General features: G+C 33.9%; 4 protein-coding genes across 7 annotated transcripts; 1 reads left to right on the forward strand and 3 right to left on the reverse strand.

Moving 5' to 3' along the window:
- Nucleotide 1: 1 nt before the first annotated feature.
- On the reverse strand, nucleotides 2-1146 carry LOC108221966 (deSI-like protein At4g17486). Its single transcript, XM_017395838.2, has 3 exons — nucleotides 834-1146; nucleotides 465-755; nucleotides 2-392 (listed from the first exon to the last, which is right to left on the reverse strand). Exons 1-3 carry the CDS (start codon nucleotides 964-966, stop codon nucleotides 151-153), a joined length of 666 nt encoding a protein of 221 aa, XP_017251327.1. The 5' UTR covers nucleotides 967-1146; the 3' UTR covers nucleotides 2-150.
- Nucleotides 1147-1840: 694 nt separating this feature from the next.
- LOC108221962 (uncharacterized) lies at nucleotides 1841-6757 on the forward strand. Of its 2 annotated transcripts, XM_017395834.2 has the most exons (5): nucleotides 1841-2314; nucleotides 5243-5292; nucleotides 5375-5427; nucleotides 5910-6301; nucleotides 6397-6757. In XM_017395834.2, the coding sequence occupies exons 1-4, from the start codon at nucleotides 2061-2063 to the stop codon at nucleotides 6294-6296; spliced, it is 744 nt and encodes a 247-aa protein (XP_017251323.1). In that variant the 5' UTR covers nucleotides 1841-2060; the 3' UTR covers nucleotides 6297-6301; nucleotides 6397-6757. The 2 variants fall into 2 exon arrangements, with proteins under 2 accessions (XP_017251323.1, XP_017251322.1); XM_017395833.2 differs by having other exon boundaries at nucleotides 1842-2314; nucleotides 5910-6757.
- A 3405-nt stretch (nucleotides 6758-10162) lies between these two features.
- Nucleotides 10163-10948, reverse strand: LOC108220881 (zinc finger protein 1). The gene has a single exon (XM_017394764.2). It carries the CDS (start codon nucleotides 10946-10948, stop codon nucleotides 10163-10165), a length of 786 nt encoding a protein of 261 aa, XP_017250253.1.
- A 3319-nt stretch (nucleotides 10949-14267) lies between these two features.
- On the reverse strand, nucleotides 14268-18940 carry LOC108215419 (alanine--tRNA ligase-like). 3 transcript variants are annotated; one of them, XM_064093506.1, is made up of 9 exons: nucleotides 18570-18940; nucleotides 17917-18127; nucleotides 17679-17819; nucleotides 16646-16776; nucleotides 15682-16174; nucleotides 15443-15498; nucleotides 15054-15222; nucleotides 14739-14920; nucleotides 14268-14616 (listed from the first exon to the last, which is right to left on the reverse strand). In XM_064093506.1, the coding sequence occupies exons 1-5, from the start codon at nucleotides 18709-18711 to the stop codon at nucleotides 16008-16010; spliced, it is 792 nt and encodes a 263-aa protein (XP_063949576.1). In that variant the 5' UTR covers nucleotides 18712-18940; the 3' UTR covers nucleotides 14268-14616; nucleotides 14739-14920; nucleotides 15054-15222; nucleotides 15443-15498; nucleotides 15682-16007. The 3 variants fall into 3 exon arrangements, with proteins under 3 accessions (XP_063949576.1, XP_063949578.1, XP_063949577.1); XM_064093508.1 differs by lacking the exon at nucleotides 16646-16776; XM_064093507.1 differs by lacking the exon at nucleotides 16646-16776 and having other exon boundaries at nucleotides 15443-16174.
- Nucleotides 18941-19640: the final 700 nt, after the last annotated feature.

A 19640-nucleotide genomic window follows, 5' to 3' on the forward strand; every position in this document is an offset into this window, starting at 1 on the left:
GTCAGGAAAGATCTATTCAGATTATTGTTGTAGGTACTAAAGCAGACACAGGCATCTTAAAAAGTTGGAGGTATTGTACGATCACAAGAAAAGAATCAACGAAGAAAAAGAGTGAAACTATACGTAAGGGGAGTCCATTTTAAACTTGTACTACGGAGAAGGAAGAAACAGCGGAGGTGGTGGCAGTGCCAGCAAAGACATTCTGGTACTCTCATTTCTTGTCGCAGGGGAGCTGGAAGGCGAAGAAGATGACGAATCTGAAGTAGTAGTCGACGTCTCATTTGATGGATTCGCGAGTTTAGTTTCCTCTTCTTCACAAACTGCTTCTGATCTGTCGTTTCCAAATTTGGCGGTTTTCAAACGTGCTGGAATGATACAATTGCAGTAGAACCCTACAAGCCATACATCAACAACTAATCAAGGGAAAAAAACACAGTCGTCGTATTTAAGCAGGCGAAATTTACCAATTTTGGCCAGTCGATTCACCCAGCTCGGTATAGGATTCCCAGTGAGCTTAACACAAGCATCATTGCAAAAATGGTTACAGTTCTTGGTGATGAGATTATACGCTGTTCCTGTATAGATATAAGCAAGTTCCTCTTCCATCACTCTTCTCACCTCTTCCACATTCATCTCCGTCCATCCGATCAAGACTGATTTCCTAAACGTAAATTCCTGGCATTTCCTCGGCTCACCTTCAAAAATCCCTGATGTAGAATACTCATGCGCTCCAAATGCATACTCAATCCCGTGAACTGATACAACCACAACAAAGAAAATCAGTTCAGAAAAACAACAAAGAACGAAAAACATGCAGATTATTTCTTATGGACCTTGAACGGCAGAGTGATAGGCTCCAAGGCCAAGCCAGTAAGCATAGCCATTAACCGATGTCAGATCATAAACATTAAGGTACACAGGGAACGATCCGTCCTGGCTTCTTTTCCGATCCCTGGTACACAGCATTCTTGTTTCCGAGATTCAGATGAACAAGAAACCTGGTTTACAAGTTGAGATGAATGAAAGAAAGAAGCAGAGTGTAAAACACACTCCTAAATCTAACAAGTAGAATGTTGAGCATTTTGAAATAGTAGCAGCAAAAAAGTAACGTACTGGGCTAATTATGATATGTAGTGGTGGTGTTTGTTGGCTTTATTCTTGTTTTATGATTCTATTGATGGAGTACTTGTCTGTTTGTTTATTTAAATTTTTGAATCTGACACTAATATTACAAAGTAATTTGAAAAGTGAATTAAATAAAATTAATTATGTCCTAATTAATGGCCACATGAGTAGTTATTGGTTTTGCACCACTTACTCAAGATCAAAAATTCGAAAAAGAGTTTGTTTTATTGTAATAAATTCATTTACGCAGAGTGAAATAACAAGAATAAAACACAACTACAATAATAACGTTTGCAATATAATCATGTCCATGCATTAAGTTTAAATTTATATAGTTCTTTATAAACTACAATTTTGTAAATATTTGAAATTTTATTAAACTAACTAATATCTCCGCGGGTAATTTACGGATAATTTTTTGATATTTAATATTTTTACAAGATTAAATATCAAAAAATTATCCGTAATTTCAACTAAAATAAGAATGTTTAACAATGTTTTAAATAAAATAGTCACATATTAAAATATGGTTTTGTAAATACTAATCAACCGATAATTTTTCTAACACAAACATTAAAAATATAATATAGAAATGCATAACTAATATTATTAACATCATTTCATGAGTTCGAAAATATAACTCAACCTAAATCAAACGAACGGGTCCTATATGAAAAACTAAAAAGAACACAGCCCAATACAGAGAGGATATTAAGCCCATAAAATTCAAAAACCACTTCTTGTTTTAAATCCAGATAGTGTTCTCGGGTCGGATCATAGCTTGATGACTCACACACAGTCAAAGCCTAGCTTGATCTCAATTCTCCAGCGTGGCAGCTCTAACTGTAATAACAAACATCCTTAACTAGATTCTACCAATGTCATTGCTTCTTCTCAACTGAGATCATAACCTTGGATGCTATTCTAAGTTAGACATGCGAAGAGTATTTGTCGGAAGAGATGTTCTTTGGGGCATTTTATCAAACAGGTTGAGAGCGTCATCTCAATGTAGCACAGCAAGAGCATTTTGCAATAATATTAAACCAAGTAGCAATAATAAAAATGGGGTTCAACCTAAGATTAATGATGGTGGGGCAATGAGTCATTATGAGGCATACAAGCAGCTTGACAATCTCGATTTCATGACTGCTGCTAAGATTGCGTTTTCTGCCCCGAAAAAGAAATTCGGGTATTTCCTTTGCTCCATTTTTGTTTATCTGCCTTTCTTTACGCAATGTACATAGAATTTTGGTTGCAATATGTGGTTCTGTTTGGTTTAGGGAAGCATGAGCAGATAGCTGCTAGAGTATTAGAGATAACATAATGGTGTATTATTTCTTGCGCATTTATAATATTTTTTAAATGCTGAAGAGAAAGAGAAGATCAAAGAGGCAGAATAGCAACCTTCGTAATGAAAAAAGGTGTGATGAGACATATACATGGAATGTTAAGGATCTCTTGAAGCAAAAACAATGCTTTCAAGTCCATAAAAATATTAATGCATTTTAAGGTACACCACAGTCAATCAACTTTGTTGACCACACCATCTAGTGGTACTATAGTAGGCTCACTTTGCTCTCAAGTATAACCGTGCAGAATCACCAACTTTGAGAAACCTTCAAGTCTTAATAACTTCAATGATTGTGGATTGTATATGATATGTAAGAAGTTAGAACGGTTAGTTGAGTTCCTTATTTCGTAACTTATTAATATCGGAATGAGTTACAATAACTCTATACCCACTGATTTTTTTGCAAAGCTGAGGTCCGGAGTGCAGTTCGATATTTTAAATAGCATAGGAAATGTTGTCCGAGTTGATTTTTATATATATAATGTGCGAACATATAATTGATACCCACTTCTTCACTATTTGAGTTTGTATCAACTATCAACATGCCATATGTATGTTTCTTCAAAAAAACATGCCATATATGCTTGTAGCATGTTTGCTAAAAATTGGGTACTTTTTATGTCTTCATACTTGAATACTTCATGCTTCATGTGTACAGCAGCCATCTTCATATTGTTAGAAGACATGGGTAATCTAGCAATATTCACTATTTTATTAGTTTATTTAATTAAATTCTTGAAAAGAGATGCAATTGTATGACTGATTCGATTCAATATAGGATATTCTTTTATCTTATGTTATGCTGTCTAATTAATTAATTGTTTAAATACCAAATAATCCTTAATTCAATGGGGGTGTGATACGATGATGTCCTTTAAGCAATCTCTTTTCCTTTTTCTCTTTAATGCTTAAGGTCAAAATGTTTATTTGTTCTTAATAAAATACAGAGTTTTTTTGTCCAGCAGCTATATAATTAAATTTTATAAAATCTTACCCCTTCCAAGGTTGCGTAGTATTTTATCTTGTTTTATTGCAAATTGTCATGTATGCAGTACGCCTATTTGCTAGTCGCGAGGCCAAATATCAGAGGCGTTGCTACTTAACAAAATCTACTGCTCTATTTTGTTAAGGAATTAGAGAGTCTTGGACTGATATACTAGATTCGTGCTGATGTAGGACTGACTTCAGTAAAGCTAGATTACAGAAAGATGGAGTCAGGGTCTTAAAGATTTGAAGATGATTATAAAGAAAAAGCCTTTAAAATGGCTGTTGAATCATGATTCAATAATTCATATTAATCATCATTGAATAAAAATGAAGATTATGTCATGATGAACCAATACTACTGCTAACTCATATGCTAAAAGTTGTCCACTCCTGGTAAAAGTTAACATAATTCCCCCGTATTCTAGAATATTCATGAGTAAAATAGTTATAGTTTAATCTGTTGATAATAACGTCTTCCCCATCACATGCTTGATTATTTGTTGACCTGTAATCTTTATGTAACCAAATGTGGTTATGTTTCAGTTTCACCATCCCTCTTACTGATTGCTGCAGCATTTCTTACAAGAACCTTCCTTAGAATTCTGTTCTAATCTAATCTTAGATTTCTAGATTTAGTGAAATCTCACCCCGATTTATTATGCAATCCTTTATTAATAGCTAATTCTATTGCGGACTGTCTCTGGAAGAAGACAGTGCAACTGGTTTGTGCCTCATCTTTACTTTTAAGATCTGACGAATCATGATGGGATTATTTCTAATGAAGAGAGAGTCTTATGACTTATGAGGGTTTTTTTGTTTTGTGTTTGAGGGATTGTTTAGTTTGAAAGCATTAAGAAGGTAGATTTGCCATCTGCGACTCCTAGCAGGATCTATTAGTGGAAGTATAGAGAGCAAGGCATTAGAAAGATATAGCAAATCTGGTTAGACTCTCTTGTGTGAGTCAATTGATAGAAGGGTTCCTTCACAAATCTGGCCACTCTGCTTGTTGAGTTGACAAAACTAGCCACTCTTATTCAACTTCCATTTTCTTGGCCACCTTAAATGTATATCATGGCGAACACACCTAGCTGGACACGGGGAAGTATTTTTCCTGTGTTCGCCCCTAGAAGGGTCGAACAAAGCACACACACTAGTGTCTGCGCTTTTTTCACTAGTGTGTGTGCTTTGTTTGACCCTTTTAGGGGCGAACACATCAAAAAATACTCCCCAGTGTCCAGCTAGGTGTGTTCGCCGTGTTGTACATTTAATGTGGCCAAAAAAAAATGAAAGTTGAATAAGGGTGGCTAGGTTTGTCAACTCAACAAGCAGCGTGGCCAGATTTGTGAAAGAGCCTGATAGAAGGCCAGTGAGATCAAGCGTCCTCCTACAGTAGTACTACTATGTTCCAGTGCACTTGTGGCCCAGTGTTATTCCTGAGGTTGCTTTCAATCCCCTGATATGTCTAATGTAAAATACTGATGTGTTCATTTATATATTAACTATCAATCTACTATTACTTGTCGATTTAGTGTCTTCTGTTAATTACTGAATATGCCATAGCATACGAAGTACATGAGAGCCAAACTGTACGTTCATAAATCCATAATGTCCCAATTCATAGAGCAGATAATCGAATTATGGTTATTCTGGTTGAAGCATGAGCCTCTCTTTTATGTTACTTTAATTGGATGCGTATCATGATTTCTCGTCTTATTCTTTTGCTTTCCCCTTGACATTCAAGCTGTTTCTACAACTTAGTCTATCTCACATTAATTTCAGGCTTGATTTTCATCTGGTCCAGCTCTTCTTTGTCTGCTTACCTTCACTTGGTATTTCTCAAACGATATCCCATATTTCATACTAATTGTTGTATATTGTGGTTGTTGACTTGGCTGTTATTTCCTGTGACAGCTGTATATCTTACGGCTCAATATGCTCGCTATGAAATAAGAAGGATGGAGGGGGTACGTACAGAAGCTTTTCATTTCTAAATACGTATGCAAATTTTCAATGTGATACTCTGTAATTTACTGATTGGTCGATATTGATATACCAGGTGCTTTGAAATTGTAATCCTCCAGTTTAAATTTCCCTTTCATGTCTGACAAGTGCACCAAATTACAAAGCTTTAATTTATTTATTCTCCCTTACCTTAGAATTGAAGTTTCTACTCATATGCTCCAGAGGATACGTAATACTAGAACATAATATCTTATTTTCCATCACTTTCTAGAGACATTCATCGCATAATATTGGACTTTCTTCTTCTGGTTCTGTGACAGTGGAGTAGATACATATTTGGTATATTATGGCAATACTTGAATTTTTGTAAATAATTAATTAACTTTTTTTATGTTGACTTCATAATTGTCGTTTACGCATGAATCTTCTGCCTTTTCAGACTTTTGTCTATCGCCGAAACAGCTAATTTATACTTCTATCTCAGGAGTTGGAGGTAAAGAAAAAGGCTGAAGAGGAAGCAAAGGCAAAAGAACTGTTATTGAAGGCTTCTGAAGAACAAGAAGCAGGATCTGACCCGGAGCTGCAGGAGGTAAAAGCAAGACTGGGTAAACTGGAAGAAGCTGTAAAGGAAATTGCGGTAAGAGGGTCGCAAAAACAATCAGGCAGCAGCACAGATAAGAAACAAGATGGAGAGAGAACAAAGCAAGCTGCTGCTGCTGCACCAGAAGCAAGTAACTCTGCACTGGAAGATCAGACGAAGAAGGAAACACAAAAGGGTTTAGGTCAACAGGAGGGACGTGGCTCAGTGGCAATCGCCGATGCATCCCTACGGAATCAGAAAGCAACTCCAGATAAAGATCCTAAAAAATAGATAAGGTAATCAAGGGTAGACTTCACTTAGATAAAGTTCAATTTTTGGAAGCTTCTTTTGCTAATATGGATTTATACCGCATGCAAATGGATCAATTCAGCTCTATTAGAAGAACAAACTCTCAATATAATCATCAGGTGTTTTGGATCGTAGATTATTTTGCTGCTATGTAACAGAAGCTTAAATGGTAAAGCATCTGTTCAAGTGTTTCCGGAGATCATACATACATTTAAGCACATCTTCTTGTGAAGATTTGACAAGTGCCAGTACTTGTACAGGTCTCATTACAAAGTCGGTGAGCGATCATTGCTGTACAGAAGAATCTAATTTCAGCATAAAGTTATTATGTGCTTGTGCTGCTTCAAATTCATGTACTCTATATATCGACATCAAGTCTCTTTTCTGGTTGTAATGTTTGATTTTATTTTTGGGTAATTTTGAACATTATTCCCTTGCTGCAAGTTATACTCTCACATTCTCCTCAAATCACAGCTTGAAGTATTTGAGAGGTATTCATTTCTTGATATCGAACTTATATTCAAAAGCCCATCTTAAAACCCACAAGGGCCCAAACTTCACAAACTTGGTTACTTCTCTGGTCACTTCCCTATGCATATTAGCATGTGCATCATTTCTGCCAGTTTTTTTTCCCCCCCTATTTTCCCCATTCAAAACCAATCCCTAAAAAGCTAAGTTAGGTGAAAAAATCATTGAAAATATATTTTCAATACCATTACAATATAGGACTGATGATGTGATAGCCTAGCACCTAGCTGCACTACGTATGTACTAAATTTGTTTTTATCATCACATTTTTTGTTTCCTAGTACCTACTTTAACCTTAACTTCCTGCTAAACAATCATTCCAGATGGTTAATGGGTTCTTTCTTACTCTATTACAACTGTCCGGTTTATTTTCATAGTATAATTTATTTCCGTTACCTGACACATAAAATTTTTAGTGACCCAGTCTTCTCTTTTTGTTAAAAATTGTCGTTATTTATATATGTTTGTCTTATTTTTTTAAATTTAAGTTATTTATTTTTATCAGAACAATTAACAAATGGAGGGTGCAGGATGGTTTTCTCAGTACAAACCTAGACATACAGGTGGGTCAAACATGATTTTCCTAGCACAAGACCTAATTTTGTACTCCCTCTGTCCCGGTCAATTGTATACGTTTCTTTTTCACTGCTCGACACGCTTTTTAAGGCTCTTATAAAATATAGTTCTACAACTTATTTTTAAGATTTTCTTTTTTTGTATAAAAGTATAAATGTTATATTTTTATACAAAAAAAGAAAATCTTAAAAATAATTTACATAACTATATTATATTGAAGCATTAAAGTCCGTGCCGCGCCCCCGTCCCCCAATGTATACTATTGACCGGGACGGAGGGAGTACTAATCTGCTAAAGTAATGCGTACAGAATCACATAAACTGATAGACAGATAAGATTAGAAGATTCAAATTCGATACTCATTTTAAATTTGATCAAAAATTTTAAGACCTGTATATAATTTTATATTATTCAGCATTTTTAACCAACTAACGTATAGCAATATTATACTCCCTCCGTTCCAAAAAGATTGAACTGCTTTGACTTTCACGGAGATTAAGAAAAAGGTAGTAAAAAAAATTAACTTAGTTGAAAAGTTGGTAAAATGATGGGACAATCAAAATTTTAATAATAGATTTGATATAATGGAGGAAAGTAGTAGGTGTAATAGTGTTTATATTATTATAGAATAGAGATAATGGAAGAAGCAGTGTGTGTAATAGTGAAAAAGTAGTGTTCAAAAATAGTAAGTGTAATAAGTTTATTTTTTTTTGAGACGTCTCAAAAAAAAATAAGTGTCAATTAAAATGAGACAGAGGGAGTATTATGCTAGCTACATCCAAATATAATTTATCGAACAATTATTTAAAACTTAAAAATGTCATACTATGAGACGTGCTCAAGCTCCACAAATTAAATTATCGGATTCATGCACTGTCCACATTATCGTGTAGCTAAACATCATTAATGATTAATCATTTCTCCGTATAGACACGTAAATTTTGTGATCCGATCTTGCATGCTATCACTGTCACTTAAATCCCTTGCTAGATTCGCAGCTACAAGACAAAATGCTGGACATTAAATAGTTATAGGGACCTCGCCGACTCTATAAAACTAATGTTTCGAATTCATTCATCTGTAGGAAAGATCTAACTAAATCTACGAAATTAATTTAATAGAAGATGGAACTGTAAGAGCATCTCCAACGGTGTTGGCTATAATCGTTGGCTAAATTGAACCTGTAAGACTTTATGTAAAATTTGCTGAACCTGTAGGACATTTTTTTCCAATGGTACTGGCTATATTGGTTGGCTATAATTTAAAAATAGTATGTTATTAATATTTTAAATTGTTAAAATAGAATATATCAGTTCGATATGGTAATAAATGATGTACAATCTTCCTACAGATTTTCTTACAGACCTGTAGAAGTTCGACAAATTTAGCCATCCACAGGAGGTTGGCTAAATTTATAGACAACAGCTGATCATGGTTGGAGTTCAGTTTTTGGAGCTGTTGGCTATATCTTTTTATTTTTAGTATGTCAACTCACCTTTTAGCCAAGGGGTTTAGATGGTTGGAGATGCTCTAAGTCTGTAACAACATAGTTTCTTTCATCATCTGACCACTTACTTTCAAACTCAACTTTTGTTATAAAATTTAATTTGGGCTTCGAAATTTAAAATGTCAAACATGTGTTAATCCGATCAAATATTTATAACCGACTAATTTTACACATGTTGCTTGTTTTCGTTGGTTATGAAGTATATGTCAAAGTGCTATATAATTAATCATTCATTTCCGGTTAGAAATATCCACCTAATTGTAAAAAATCGCTAAAACTGAAAGTGATTCGTATTGAAAGTGATTCATATTATCATTTAAAAGAATTATCACAAAAAGGAGTTTACATATTAAGACTTGTTGAGAACAGATCCATTCAAATCTTAAAGTGTTAGAAGAAGGTCTCAAGTAAATATTATGTTATATTTCAACACTTCCTCAATCGAAATTTCATTTTTGGGTTGAGGAGCAGTGGCGGTGCCACACTGGGGCCTGGGGGACACGTGCCCCCACAGGTTTTCCTTTGTGGGCCCCACATAATATTTGTGGGCCCCAAATATTATGTTATATTAAATTTCTTCATAAAATCTTTACAGCTTCGGTCTATTTCAGTCCTAGCAGTAGTTTCAGCATAGTCATGCTTCTCTAGGATTTGTATGTCTAAATCAGTTGTGGTAGCAGGTTGGTTTTCAAATAAGATTTGAAGGGTAGGATGTTTAGCCAGGTCTGTTTGTTCCGGTTTGTAGTAGTTGCTGTTCGAATTTGTAAAACTATTCAAGTAACATATTTTAAGAATAATCGAAAAATTAAAAGTGCCCCCCTTGAATATTTTGTCTGGCTCCGCCACTGTTGAGGAGTGGACAGCGGACTGTCACGTCCCGACAACTCTAAACCCGTGACAGGATGCTCAATTCTTAAAGCCTCCGTCAAACCGAAACTCTGATACCGTATTAAGAACCGGTCCATATAAAATTTTAAAATGTTAAAAAAAATCCTAAACAGATCTTATGTTATATTTCAATATTTTAACGGGACCGATTAGTACTTGAAATCCATTTTTTCATTAATTATAAGAGGTGATTATCTATTATTGTAGAGAAGTTCAACTGTATATAATAATACACAAAAAAAATCTGCTAAGAATTAATTCATCGGAAAAGAACTCTCATATTTATACATGAAGCAATTACACAAAGAGGAAAATTATTGTAGCAAATGATAGTCTAGAAACTAATAATTCAAAGTTTAAGGGACAAGTCTAGCTTTTGAAAATCCTCTTGATGATTTGTCTTTTTCAAAAGGCTCCCACTCTCACACCTATTATATCCTCTACCACCGTCCCCTCCCGGAGAAAACTTCCACACACTATCAAACCTAGCAGCACCGCCGCCAGACGGCGGTGCTACAAGGTGGTAACTATTCTCCGGTGGTTGCGCCAGCCGGCCTATAACAGGAGGCCTGTAGACGGTCGGTTTTGTCCTGTTTTGTTGTAGTGACGGTACTAAATGACCAAAACCATTTGAGGAGAAATTATAAGTAACTTGACTAGGCTTATGGATCATGGAATGGACCTTGATTCCAAGAGACCTATTGTATGAGCCATGCAAAGGAAGAGAAGCCATGCTAGGGTTTTGGTCCATGAAGGAGGATGAGGATGAGTCCATGAATCCGATCCTTTGTCGTCGTTTCGCGATGGTTCTCTCTCGTTTGTGAGCGTTTTGGTGGCCTCCGAGAGCTTGTGAGCTGTAGAATTTTCTTTGGCAATAGTTGCATGAGAAGACTCGAGGCTCGGATGAGTTGTTAGCTCTTGGTGAATATGTATGATCATTCTCATCATCTAAGTAGTTGATCATGAGATTGAGATTATGATCTGCAGGTTCTTGATGTTTAATCACCGACTCGTCTGGATCAAGATCTTGAACTTGGCTGCAGCTGGAGAGGCTTAGATCTAGCAAGAGATTAGGGGTTTTGAGTTCTTGATCATCATGGCCATCCACTTGTTTTCCTTCTCTTTGACTCTCCATTTTGATAAAAATAAGATGGCAAGACTCGAGTAACAAGTTTTTATGTATATAGGGCGAGACTCAAAGGAGAACTAGTTTTTCCGAGAACAAACAGTTCGCGGAAATACTTTTAATGATTGATTTGAAGAAATTGAGGATGAAAATTGAACTTTCCAGCTTGATTGTGGGAACTGAATGATATATACTAATTTGATCAACAAAAACTCAAAGCTCAAAAAAAAAATGAAAAAATGTAAAGGGCAAGGCAGGCTGGCAAATATATATGATGATTTGCATATAAGGAGGAGAGAGTTTACAGTTACAGGGTCTTATTTAAGTAACAACTCAAGTAAAGAAAGGGAGACAGTCATCATCTGCTTCTGTCCTGCCTTGACATATATACCCCATCTATTTCTTCCAAGTTGATGAATATTATTTATTTTATTTAACGGTAGAGTACTCCAACATATTTACACATGAAGTACACATTTTTCTTCTCTTGTAACCTAATTTTATTTACTTTTCAATATGCTGTCGGATATCAAAATAACAAATTCAGCTACTTATAAGTAATTAATTACTCCCTCCGTTTCTTTTTTCTTTTCCTGTTTGTGATGTCGGTACTGTTCATAACATGAGACAAATTACTAATTTACATCTAATCTATGAAATTAAATATAGTCATGAGTGATCTTGTTAGATTCGTATTCACAAGTACTTTAATACGGTGAAGTTTTTATATTTAATGCTACTACGAAATGAAATATATTAACGATCAAAAATGTGTGTTGACAAACGTGAAAAGTACAAACAGGAAAAATATTTAGAGACGGAGGGAGTACTATATAAATAATTAATAATAAAAGAATATTAATACACATGAAATATAATTTCTTGCCCAGTTAAAAGAAATTAGTATGTTTTTTAATCAAAATATATTTTAGAATGATAAGAATGTATATTTTTCTTTATCTTCAGGAAAAAAAATCTTAATTACAAGAATAACATCTATTTTATACTTTTTTACTTACAATGAACCTGTTCTTAAATATATTAGAAATCTTAATTTTCACATGTTTCTAAAATCTCCCTACTCAGATCACGTTCTTATCCTTTGCAAGCATCAAATCTTATGGTGCCATCAGTTCCCTGAAATTCTTCAAAGGAATAAGAAAAAAACACTACTCTGACATGTATTCTCCTCCTTAGTCAACAGGCTTTTTATTGTTCATGCAGTTGAGAGTTACTAGATTTTGTATTTTTGTGAGCCATCAACCATATCATAACTCTGCCTTCCGTTTTCCTTATACTTTAACTAATTTATATTTTTACTATATAATGATAAAAAATACACATTTTATCAATGACATATATACGATCTCAGTCCCCTCTCTCTCTCTCCGTCCCTTTTTAATTGGTCACATTTGATTTTTTATCGGTTAAATTGACCAAAGTTTGACTGAAATTTATTAATATTATATCAATTAATAAAATAGAAAAAATATATCACCGGAAATAATTTTTAATCTACTTTGAAATGTAATTTTTTGTTTTTTAAAATAATAAAAGAGTCAACTTGACCGATAAAAATAGAAATATGACAACTAAAAAGGGACGAAGGGAGTATGTGTTAGTTGACGGAGATGTGATACGTATATTTTTAATTTTATTTCTGAATAAAAATTCAATATTTAAATTCTTATTCAGAAAAAATTTAAAAATTAAATTTTATAAAAATATTAAAATGTGTGTCGAGTAGTGGACAAAAATGTAAAAAATGAATGGGACGGACAGAGGGATTATTTCAAAAATTATCGAATTTGATATATAATTTGATATAAATAATTTTCTTTTGAGAAGAAAACGACGATATATATGAGAGGGAGAGCGTTGAAATCAACTCGTTGTTAGGTCATGTTACATACTCCAGAGATAGCTATCACAGCTATAACGTAATCGAGTAATGAAGTTTCCTCTTCAATTGTCTTTGACAGAGAAGTTTCATTTCCTCTTCAATCACTTCTGCAGCTTCCTAGAGCTATAGATAGGAATCACATCATCAGATATGATGGTTTCATATCAGTTACGGTACAATTTTATTTTCTACATTCATCACATTATCCACATCTATACTTTAATGATATACTAGCCTATAACCCGTGCAAAGCACGGGTGACCATATAATTTTAATTTTATTAATTTTCAAGCTTAATATCATTTTATTATGTTTTTTTATTATTTTCTTTTTTGAAATATTAGTGTTTTATTTTATTAGTGTTTTATTATAATTAAATAAAATGATATTAAATTTTATTAATCGATTGGTTATATTCCCTTTTGAAAGTTTGTCTTGTACAATATTTTTATATATTATAAAATAATAGTATGTACATTTAATATTTTTATTTTTCAGCATGCGCTAAACTCTAAAGTGTGGTTGTGTCGAGAAATGAATAAGTGTAGTTGTGTTGAGAATTGAATTTTGCATTAGACAATAACTCTTAATGATTGATCACAATTAATCAAAGCCTGATATACTTACTTGTCCATAGCTACTAAATAAAGCACCAACCCGCTTCGGTCACCTGAAATTAAGAGGTTATTACTGCATTTTCTGAAGTTGAAATAACATTTACAAACCATTCAAATGTAAATATATTTACTAATTCGTACTCACATTATGGTCAATATCAGATACATAACGGTGCAACGAATATGTTGGTCTGTTTGAGCCTTAAAAGATTTTCAAACTTATCCGCTTCCTTTCCCGGTTCAAGTTAGTTCTTCTCTGTTAAAACAAAATTCCAAAATTAAGATATAAATCATATTGACATTGTAAGAATATACCTTATGAATGTATAATTTGTTATTCAATATATTTGTTTCGACATCAGAAACAGGAAACCGGGGGCATTGACCAAGAAGAGAAAGTACAAACTCACAAAATGACAGTCTCTACAAGAGGAACATTACAATTTTTTGCAGGAATGTGTTGAAAAAGAAAAAATTCAGTTGGTCAAAAGAAAAGAAAATAAAATGTGGTTTTCGATTTAAAATGAGAAAACTAAAAACTTAATTCAAAAAATAAAAAAAAACATGAATTTCATTGATATTTTAAAGTTATAAATTGCTTGATTTGAAAATATATATTGAGATATATATTACTTTTGAGTAATATTATTTTATTTTATATTCAATTCTAATATACATTTTCATTGCACTATTTAATATAAAAATTCTAAAATTTAATTATGCTTGAACTTTTCTCTAATATAAAAATGAATATCAAGTTAATTTATCAATATTTCAAGTGATACAATTAAGAAGACTGAGAACTATCTAAAAAAATAAAGTACCGTAATTCCGTAAATCTCATATAATCTTGCAAAGGTCACAACGAAAAGAACCCCAACCAATTGGGAAGACCAAGCAAACAAAATACCATACAAACTACTGAGAAAGAGAAACTGAGACCTCAAATACTACCCCTTAACCATACATATATATAATAGCATGCAGGACTACCACTAAACATCAGCCTTAGCAATTTTTGAGATACCAGGCCCAACAAAAGCCATAAACTCGAGCACTTGATCAACTTTCATGAGTTCATTCACCTCCTCCAGAGGGCACTGCACCCTTGACTTAAAGACACCCAGCTTTGGAATGAACTTATCCATACAAATTGACTGCATATAGAAATTGGTTGGCCAGTATGAATAGGCACATGTATTTGTGCTCGCTAATATTCATTTATTATTCTAACAAAATCCTACTGCAATGTGAATATGATTTAGGTAGTTAAGCTTACCTCTTTCAGTTTTTTATTCGCCTCTTTGTTTGTATTTTGCGTTCAGCTACTAAGCTCTCGGCGATCTGCAACATCTCCAGCACATTTCCAACAACATCTGCAGTAGTTTTGTAGTTCACTATTTCTTGCCTATTGGAATACTGTAGGTAGAAAGTTTTCCCTCGGACCTGAGCCGCTTCAGCCTATTAAACCAAAACAAAAAGAAACATGTACACAGATTAGTTAACAACAAATATTATCAAGCATTAATACAATTAAAAGGGGCTAGGTGACTAAGCCAAACGGAAGAGAATGAGAAAACTGATGCACGCTTACAAATTCAATAAAAGCTTGGTTTCGGTTGGCTCCAATATTACACTTGGTGTTGACAACTTTACCAAATGGTTTACCAAGTTCAATCAGTTCCTCCTCAGTGCACTCTCATGGAAAATTCCTCAGATGCAGGACCTTGGACGGAGGTTGTGTGTTTGAGCAGTTTTAAGGCCTATAAGAATTAAACAAAAAACATATAGAGGTTGCCAGTGTGATGTAGTTTTATTGCTAAAAAACACAGGAGTGGTAAATAACAGCACTGAGACCATCACAATCGTCAGTGAAACAAGGATAAGCAACAACTCTAGACTGATATCTATCATCGTATTTTAAAAGAAGGCGATTTCAAGATACCATGCATTCAGTGAATAATAAAATGGTATTAGAGTTACCTTCATTGGTTTAACGCAGACACGAATTTAAACTACTCGAAACAGATGACATAACACTGCAACAAAAAACAAATTAGTTAATACACTTTGTCCCCTTTATCAAAAACTATTATAAATATAACATCCTCTTCTACTCTATAAAACCAAACTATCATATTAAAACGTATAAAAAAGAAAAAAGACAAATCCGCTTATCAATATACTGTAAAATTATGTACCGAAATTATCGATAAACAAACCTGTCTTACAGCCAAATAAATTGTAATCGTCCGCCGTCCAAGTAAAGTGACTAAGAATTTGTGAATTAGAAGCATCAAATAGTGACAAGATACCTAATAATAAGATCTCTAACAACGCGCAAGCATATACATATAAGATCTGTATGAATTTCAATTTCACAAATACGTGGATAGATACAATAAGAGATACAAAGAATCGGGGAAACAGAAGGAGCAATAAGCACTATTACCTTTGTAGACTGACGATGAAGCTAATTTTGCCCCTATATTCGAATATCTAGGGTTTGGATACCTCAATATAGTGGATGCACATTTCGTGTTCATGGTCAAGGCTGATTTTCGTTAATAGAAAATAAAAGGAAAAAATGTGATATTAAAATACTCTTGAAACCGTCCATGTCAGGCATATGGACATCACTGATAACTAAGTCAAACTTGTCCTTGTTTTCCCTTAACATCTGCAATGCCACTACTGCTTGACTCGTGGTCGTTACTGCCAACAAAACAAATGCCATAAATATACCTAAAGCGATAAACTTTACTAAAGCCACGAAAGGGAAACCAGAACATAAAAACAAACAAATCCACATTGTGACAAACATAAAGTAACTAAATCAATACCGGTCTACAACATATAAACATCTGAAGCATGCATTTGTGATGAACTCAAGTTGCATATTAGTAGAACAGCAAACAGAAAGCTCACAAAAAAGCACAATTTATTTTGAAGTTGTACAGATTATCATAACTCACTGAACTGAAAACAATCATAGTATCATCCAAATCAAATTCTCTTGGTGGAATCCTAGAAGTAAATTCTCAAACAGATTGGCAGGAAAAAAGAAGAAGCAAGAGCAATTAAATATCCAGGAAGAACAAGTAAAATCTGGAAAAAAATAATAAATAAAGTTGAAAGCAGAAAGCTTTGAGCTTTAATTTGAAAGATGAAAACCCAGAAAGAAACCATTGTACTGGCAGCGCCTGAGCAAAGTATCCAAGAGTCTAAGACAAGTGGGGTCATCATCAACAGCAAGAACTCTCATGCCCACAGGGAACTGCTCTTTTTCACCATCAATTTTGTCATCTACTGTCATTCTTGCAGAGGCAGAGGATGAAGATTATCAAGACAAAGATTTGGTATTTATCAAGAAAAGAATGGAGATAAAAAGAGAATGTTGTAATAAAGGAGAGAGTCAGAGGGGTAATTAGATAGTTGTGATTGGCTACATAAAAGGAGAGACATTTGCTTTTATAGCAAGAGAATGGAATCATAACACCTTTTGTCCGGAGTGGATACTGCAACTTCCCACCCCACTCTGTCTTTTACTTTTTTATTCCATACATTTATCACCTAATTATGTTCATTATTCTATGCTGCTAATTTTGTTAACATTTGCTTTACCTTTTTCAAGTCCTTACCAATTTCTTATTTAGAAAATGTCAGTTATTTCAAAAATTGTTTCCAAAATTTCACACAAATTTTAGTGATAATGAGTGTTTGGCTCCTCACAATAATAATAATAATAATAATAATAATAATAATAATAATAATAATAATAATAATAATAATAATAATGTGATCCTTCTTATACACATAATCATCCAATTAAAATTAATTATATATTTACCCCGTTATCTGGAGTTGGTGCCACTGCTTTACCCCTAAGATTACATAGAACACATACAAATAGTACACTACTAAACTCCAACCGAATTGACAAAAAAGTAAGCCCGTGAGGATTTTAAAAACCTCATCAACATATCAATATCAGAACACAGATCTCTACTTCAGGTTAGAAACACTTTCACATGTTTCAATGACTATTTAAACACTTATAGTTTCAAAAGTGATATACCTAAATTGGACACAACACTATTAATGATTCTTCAGAAACCCGACAAATCATTTATTTTGTCATGTAAACAATACAAAGACACGAGATGCTTTAATCACGAAAAAGAAACAAAGGGTAGAAAACCTAATATGAAGCTCTTACCTTACAACCAAATGGCAATACGCGTTTCTTTGGAAGATATTTGAGCCACAAAGCCTTAGCTTCAGTATCAGGGTCAAGGCCAGACTTTTCATCACCACCAAAATAGGTAGCATAAATTCGATCTTCAGGTAATTTGTACACCTGATATCAGTAACCGTTAAGAAACTAATGTCTCGATTTTTGCTCATATATTATATATTGTAGCTCAATTTGTTAACCAAAAAACATTAGAACATGCCTTGGTGAGAAGCTCCCATGCCCACGAGAGGAGCAATTACCAAGCATCTCAAAGAAAGTGTGGTGATAAGTATCTTTACGAACATCATCCAAATCATTATGTTTCCCACCCGCTCTTATACACTTCTGTGTATTGCAAGCACGTGTTAGCTTACTCAGCTGAGTGTTGGGATCAGCAGTTCCTAAAAAGATAGGCTTGTATTGATTCATCCCTGCAACAGAACACCCAATATAAACCATCAAATAACAATTCAACACTCTAATCACCTAAAAACCTGTCAAAATAATCCAAACACTTCACCGCATAATCTTCAAAATACTATAACAGAAAAATAGACATCAATAAAACACTAAACTATAGATTTAAAATATATAAATAAACTTCGAATATATATATAACTCTCACCATTCCTATATAGTAAAAATCCATCAATTCAACCTCAATTTAAATGGCGAATAACAATTCACAACTGTCGATAAAAACATCACTGAATACTTTTCAACATGCTGAAACAGTAAACAGCTGGCTATGAACCTTAAAACTTTACTACAAAGATCACAAACACCACAAATTGCAACACTATCAAACAGTAAAAACCAATAAATTACCACAGTAAAACCAGAATCACTTGAAAAACATCACGCACAACAGACCTGCGTTAGCGAAGAGCAGAGTAGGATCATTGTGAGGAACAACAGGGCTGGATTTCCAATTAACATGCTGCTTATCTTCGAAAAACTTGATAAAAGTGTCGCGAACTCGATTCGCGGGCCACTCGATTTCTTCGGAGCCCATGGAATCGGTGATTGGAGATTGCGAAGCGCGGCGGAGAAAAGCCCTAATCGGGAAGCAAAACTACGTCGGAGAGAGGGGAAGTGATATGAGAGAATGAGGTGGAGGCGCTGAAGTGAAACTACAGGGTCTGCTTAAAAGATGAGTGTATCTTATGAAATTTGTAGTATTTGTTTTTGTTTATAAAACTAATACTATTAAGAGATAGAATGTTAGCAGGACAGAGAGTTTTAGTATTAGCTTCTGGACGATAAACAAAACGACCAAACCAAAAAATACAAACAAAAAATGGGACTACAAAATATACCTATGTTGGCTTATTATAGTATAGTATAGATTAATGTAACCGATGAATACTCGTATTTTAGTACTCCTTCCGTCCCATCCATTTCTTTACACTTTCTTTTTTGGGATGTCCCACCCAATTCTTTACATTTCAAAACTTACCAAAAATAGTTAATGGGTCCCACCACTTCTCTACTTTTCTTTCCTTTTCACACTACTTTTACTCCACTATCCTCTTTTTATACATTAAAAATCAATGGGTCCCACCACTTTCTCCACTTTTCTTCCTCTTTTCCACTACTTTATACATATTTCTTAACCTCCGTGCCCAACCCATTCGATAAGAAATGGGTGGGACGGAGGGAGTATATAAGATACTTTTTTCTATTTTTGACAAATGGAAAAAGATTTCACTACTTGGATATAAAACAGCCGGGACAAACTCCCAACTGTTGATACAACCAGGTGGTAAACCAAATAATATACTAAAAATAATTAGATGATTTGTTTCCGGATCGTTTAAAACATAAAATTTAAAAATTCTTAAAGCTAAAAACGAAATTAAAGACATCTCAAGCGATCCAAATTGCACAAACATCTCTGGAAATAGTAACATCGCAATTGACTATATCACATAAAAACCATTG

This window comes from Daucus carota, chromosome 5 (genome assembly GCF_001625215.2).
Source record: "Daucus carota subsp. sativus chromosome 5, DH1 v3.0, whole genome shotgun sequence".
NCBI classification, from domain to species: domain Eukaryota; kingdom Viridiplantae; phylum Streptophyta; class Magnoliopsida; order Apiales; family Apiaceae; genus Daucus; species Daucus carota.

Bases quoted from the DNA above. Each gene is read 5' to 3' on its own strand.
- LOC108215419 (XM_064093506.1), bottom strand. From the start codon at position 18,711: ATGGGCTCCGAAGAAATCGAGTGGCCCGCGAATCGAGTTCGCGACACT. The intron at 18,128-18,569 runs GTCTGTTGTGCG...GTTCTGTTGCAG, and splicing joins TCTGCTCTTCGCTAACGCAG to GGATGAATCAATACAAGCCT. The intron at 16,777-17,678 runs GTAAGAGCTTCA...TGCCTCTGCAAG, and splicing joins TATTGCCATTTGGTTGTAAG to AATGACAGTAGATGACAAAA.
- LOC108220881 (XM_017394764.2), bottom strand. From the start codon at position 10,948: ATGGAGAGTCAAAGAGAAGGAAAACAAGTGGATGGCCATGATGATCAA.
- LOC108221962 (XM_017395834.2), top strand. From the start codon at position 2,061: ATGCGAAGAGTATTTGTCGGAAGAGATGTTCTTTGGGGCATTTTATCA. The intron at 2,315-5,242 runs GTATTTCCTTTG...CATTAATTTCAG, and splicing joins GCCCCGAAAAAGAAATTCGG to GCTTGATTTTCATCTGGTCC. The intron at 5,428-5,909 runs GTACGTACAGAA...CTTCTATCTCAG, and splicing joins AAATAAGAAGGATGGAGGGG to GAGTTGGAGGTAAAGAAAAA.
- LOC108221966 (XM_017395838.2), bottom strand. From the start codon at position 966: ATGCTGTGTACCAGGGATCGGAAAAGAAGCCAGGACGGATCGTTCCCT. The intron at 756-833 runs GTCCATAAGAAA...TGGTTGTATCAG, and splicing joins CTATCACTCTGCCGTTCAAG to TTCACGGGATTGAGTATGCA. The intron at 393-464 runs GTAAATTTCGCC...TATGGCTTGTAG, and splicing joins GAATCGACTGGCCAAAATTG to GGTTCTACTGCAATTGTATC.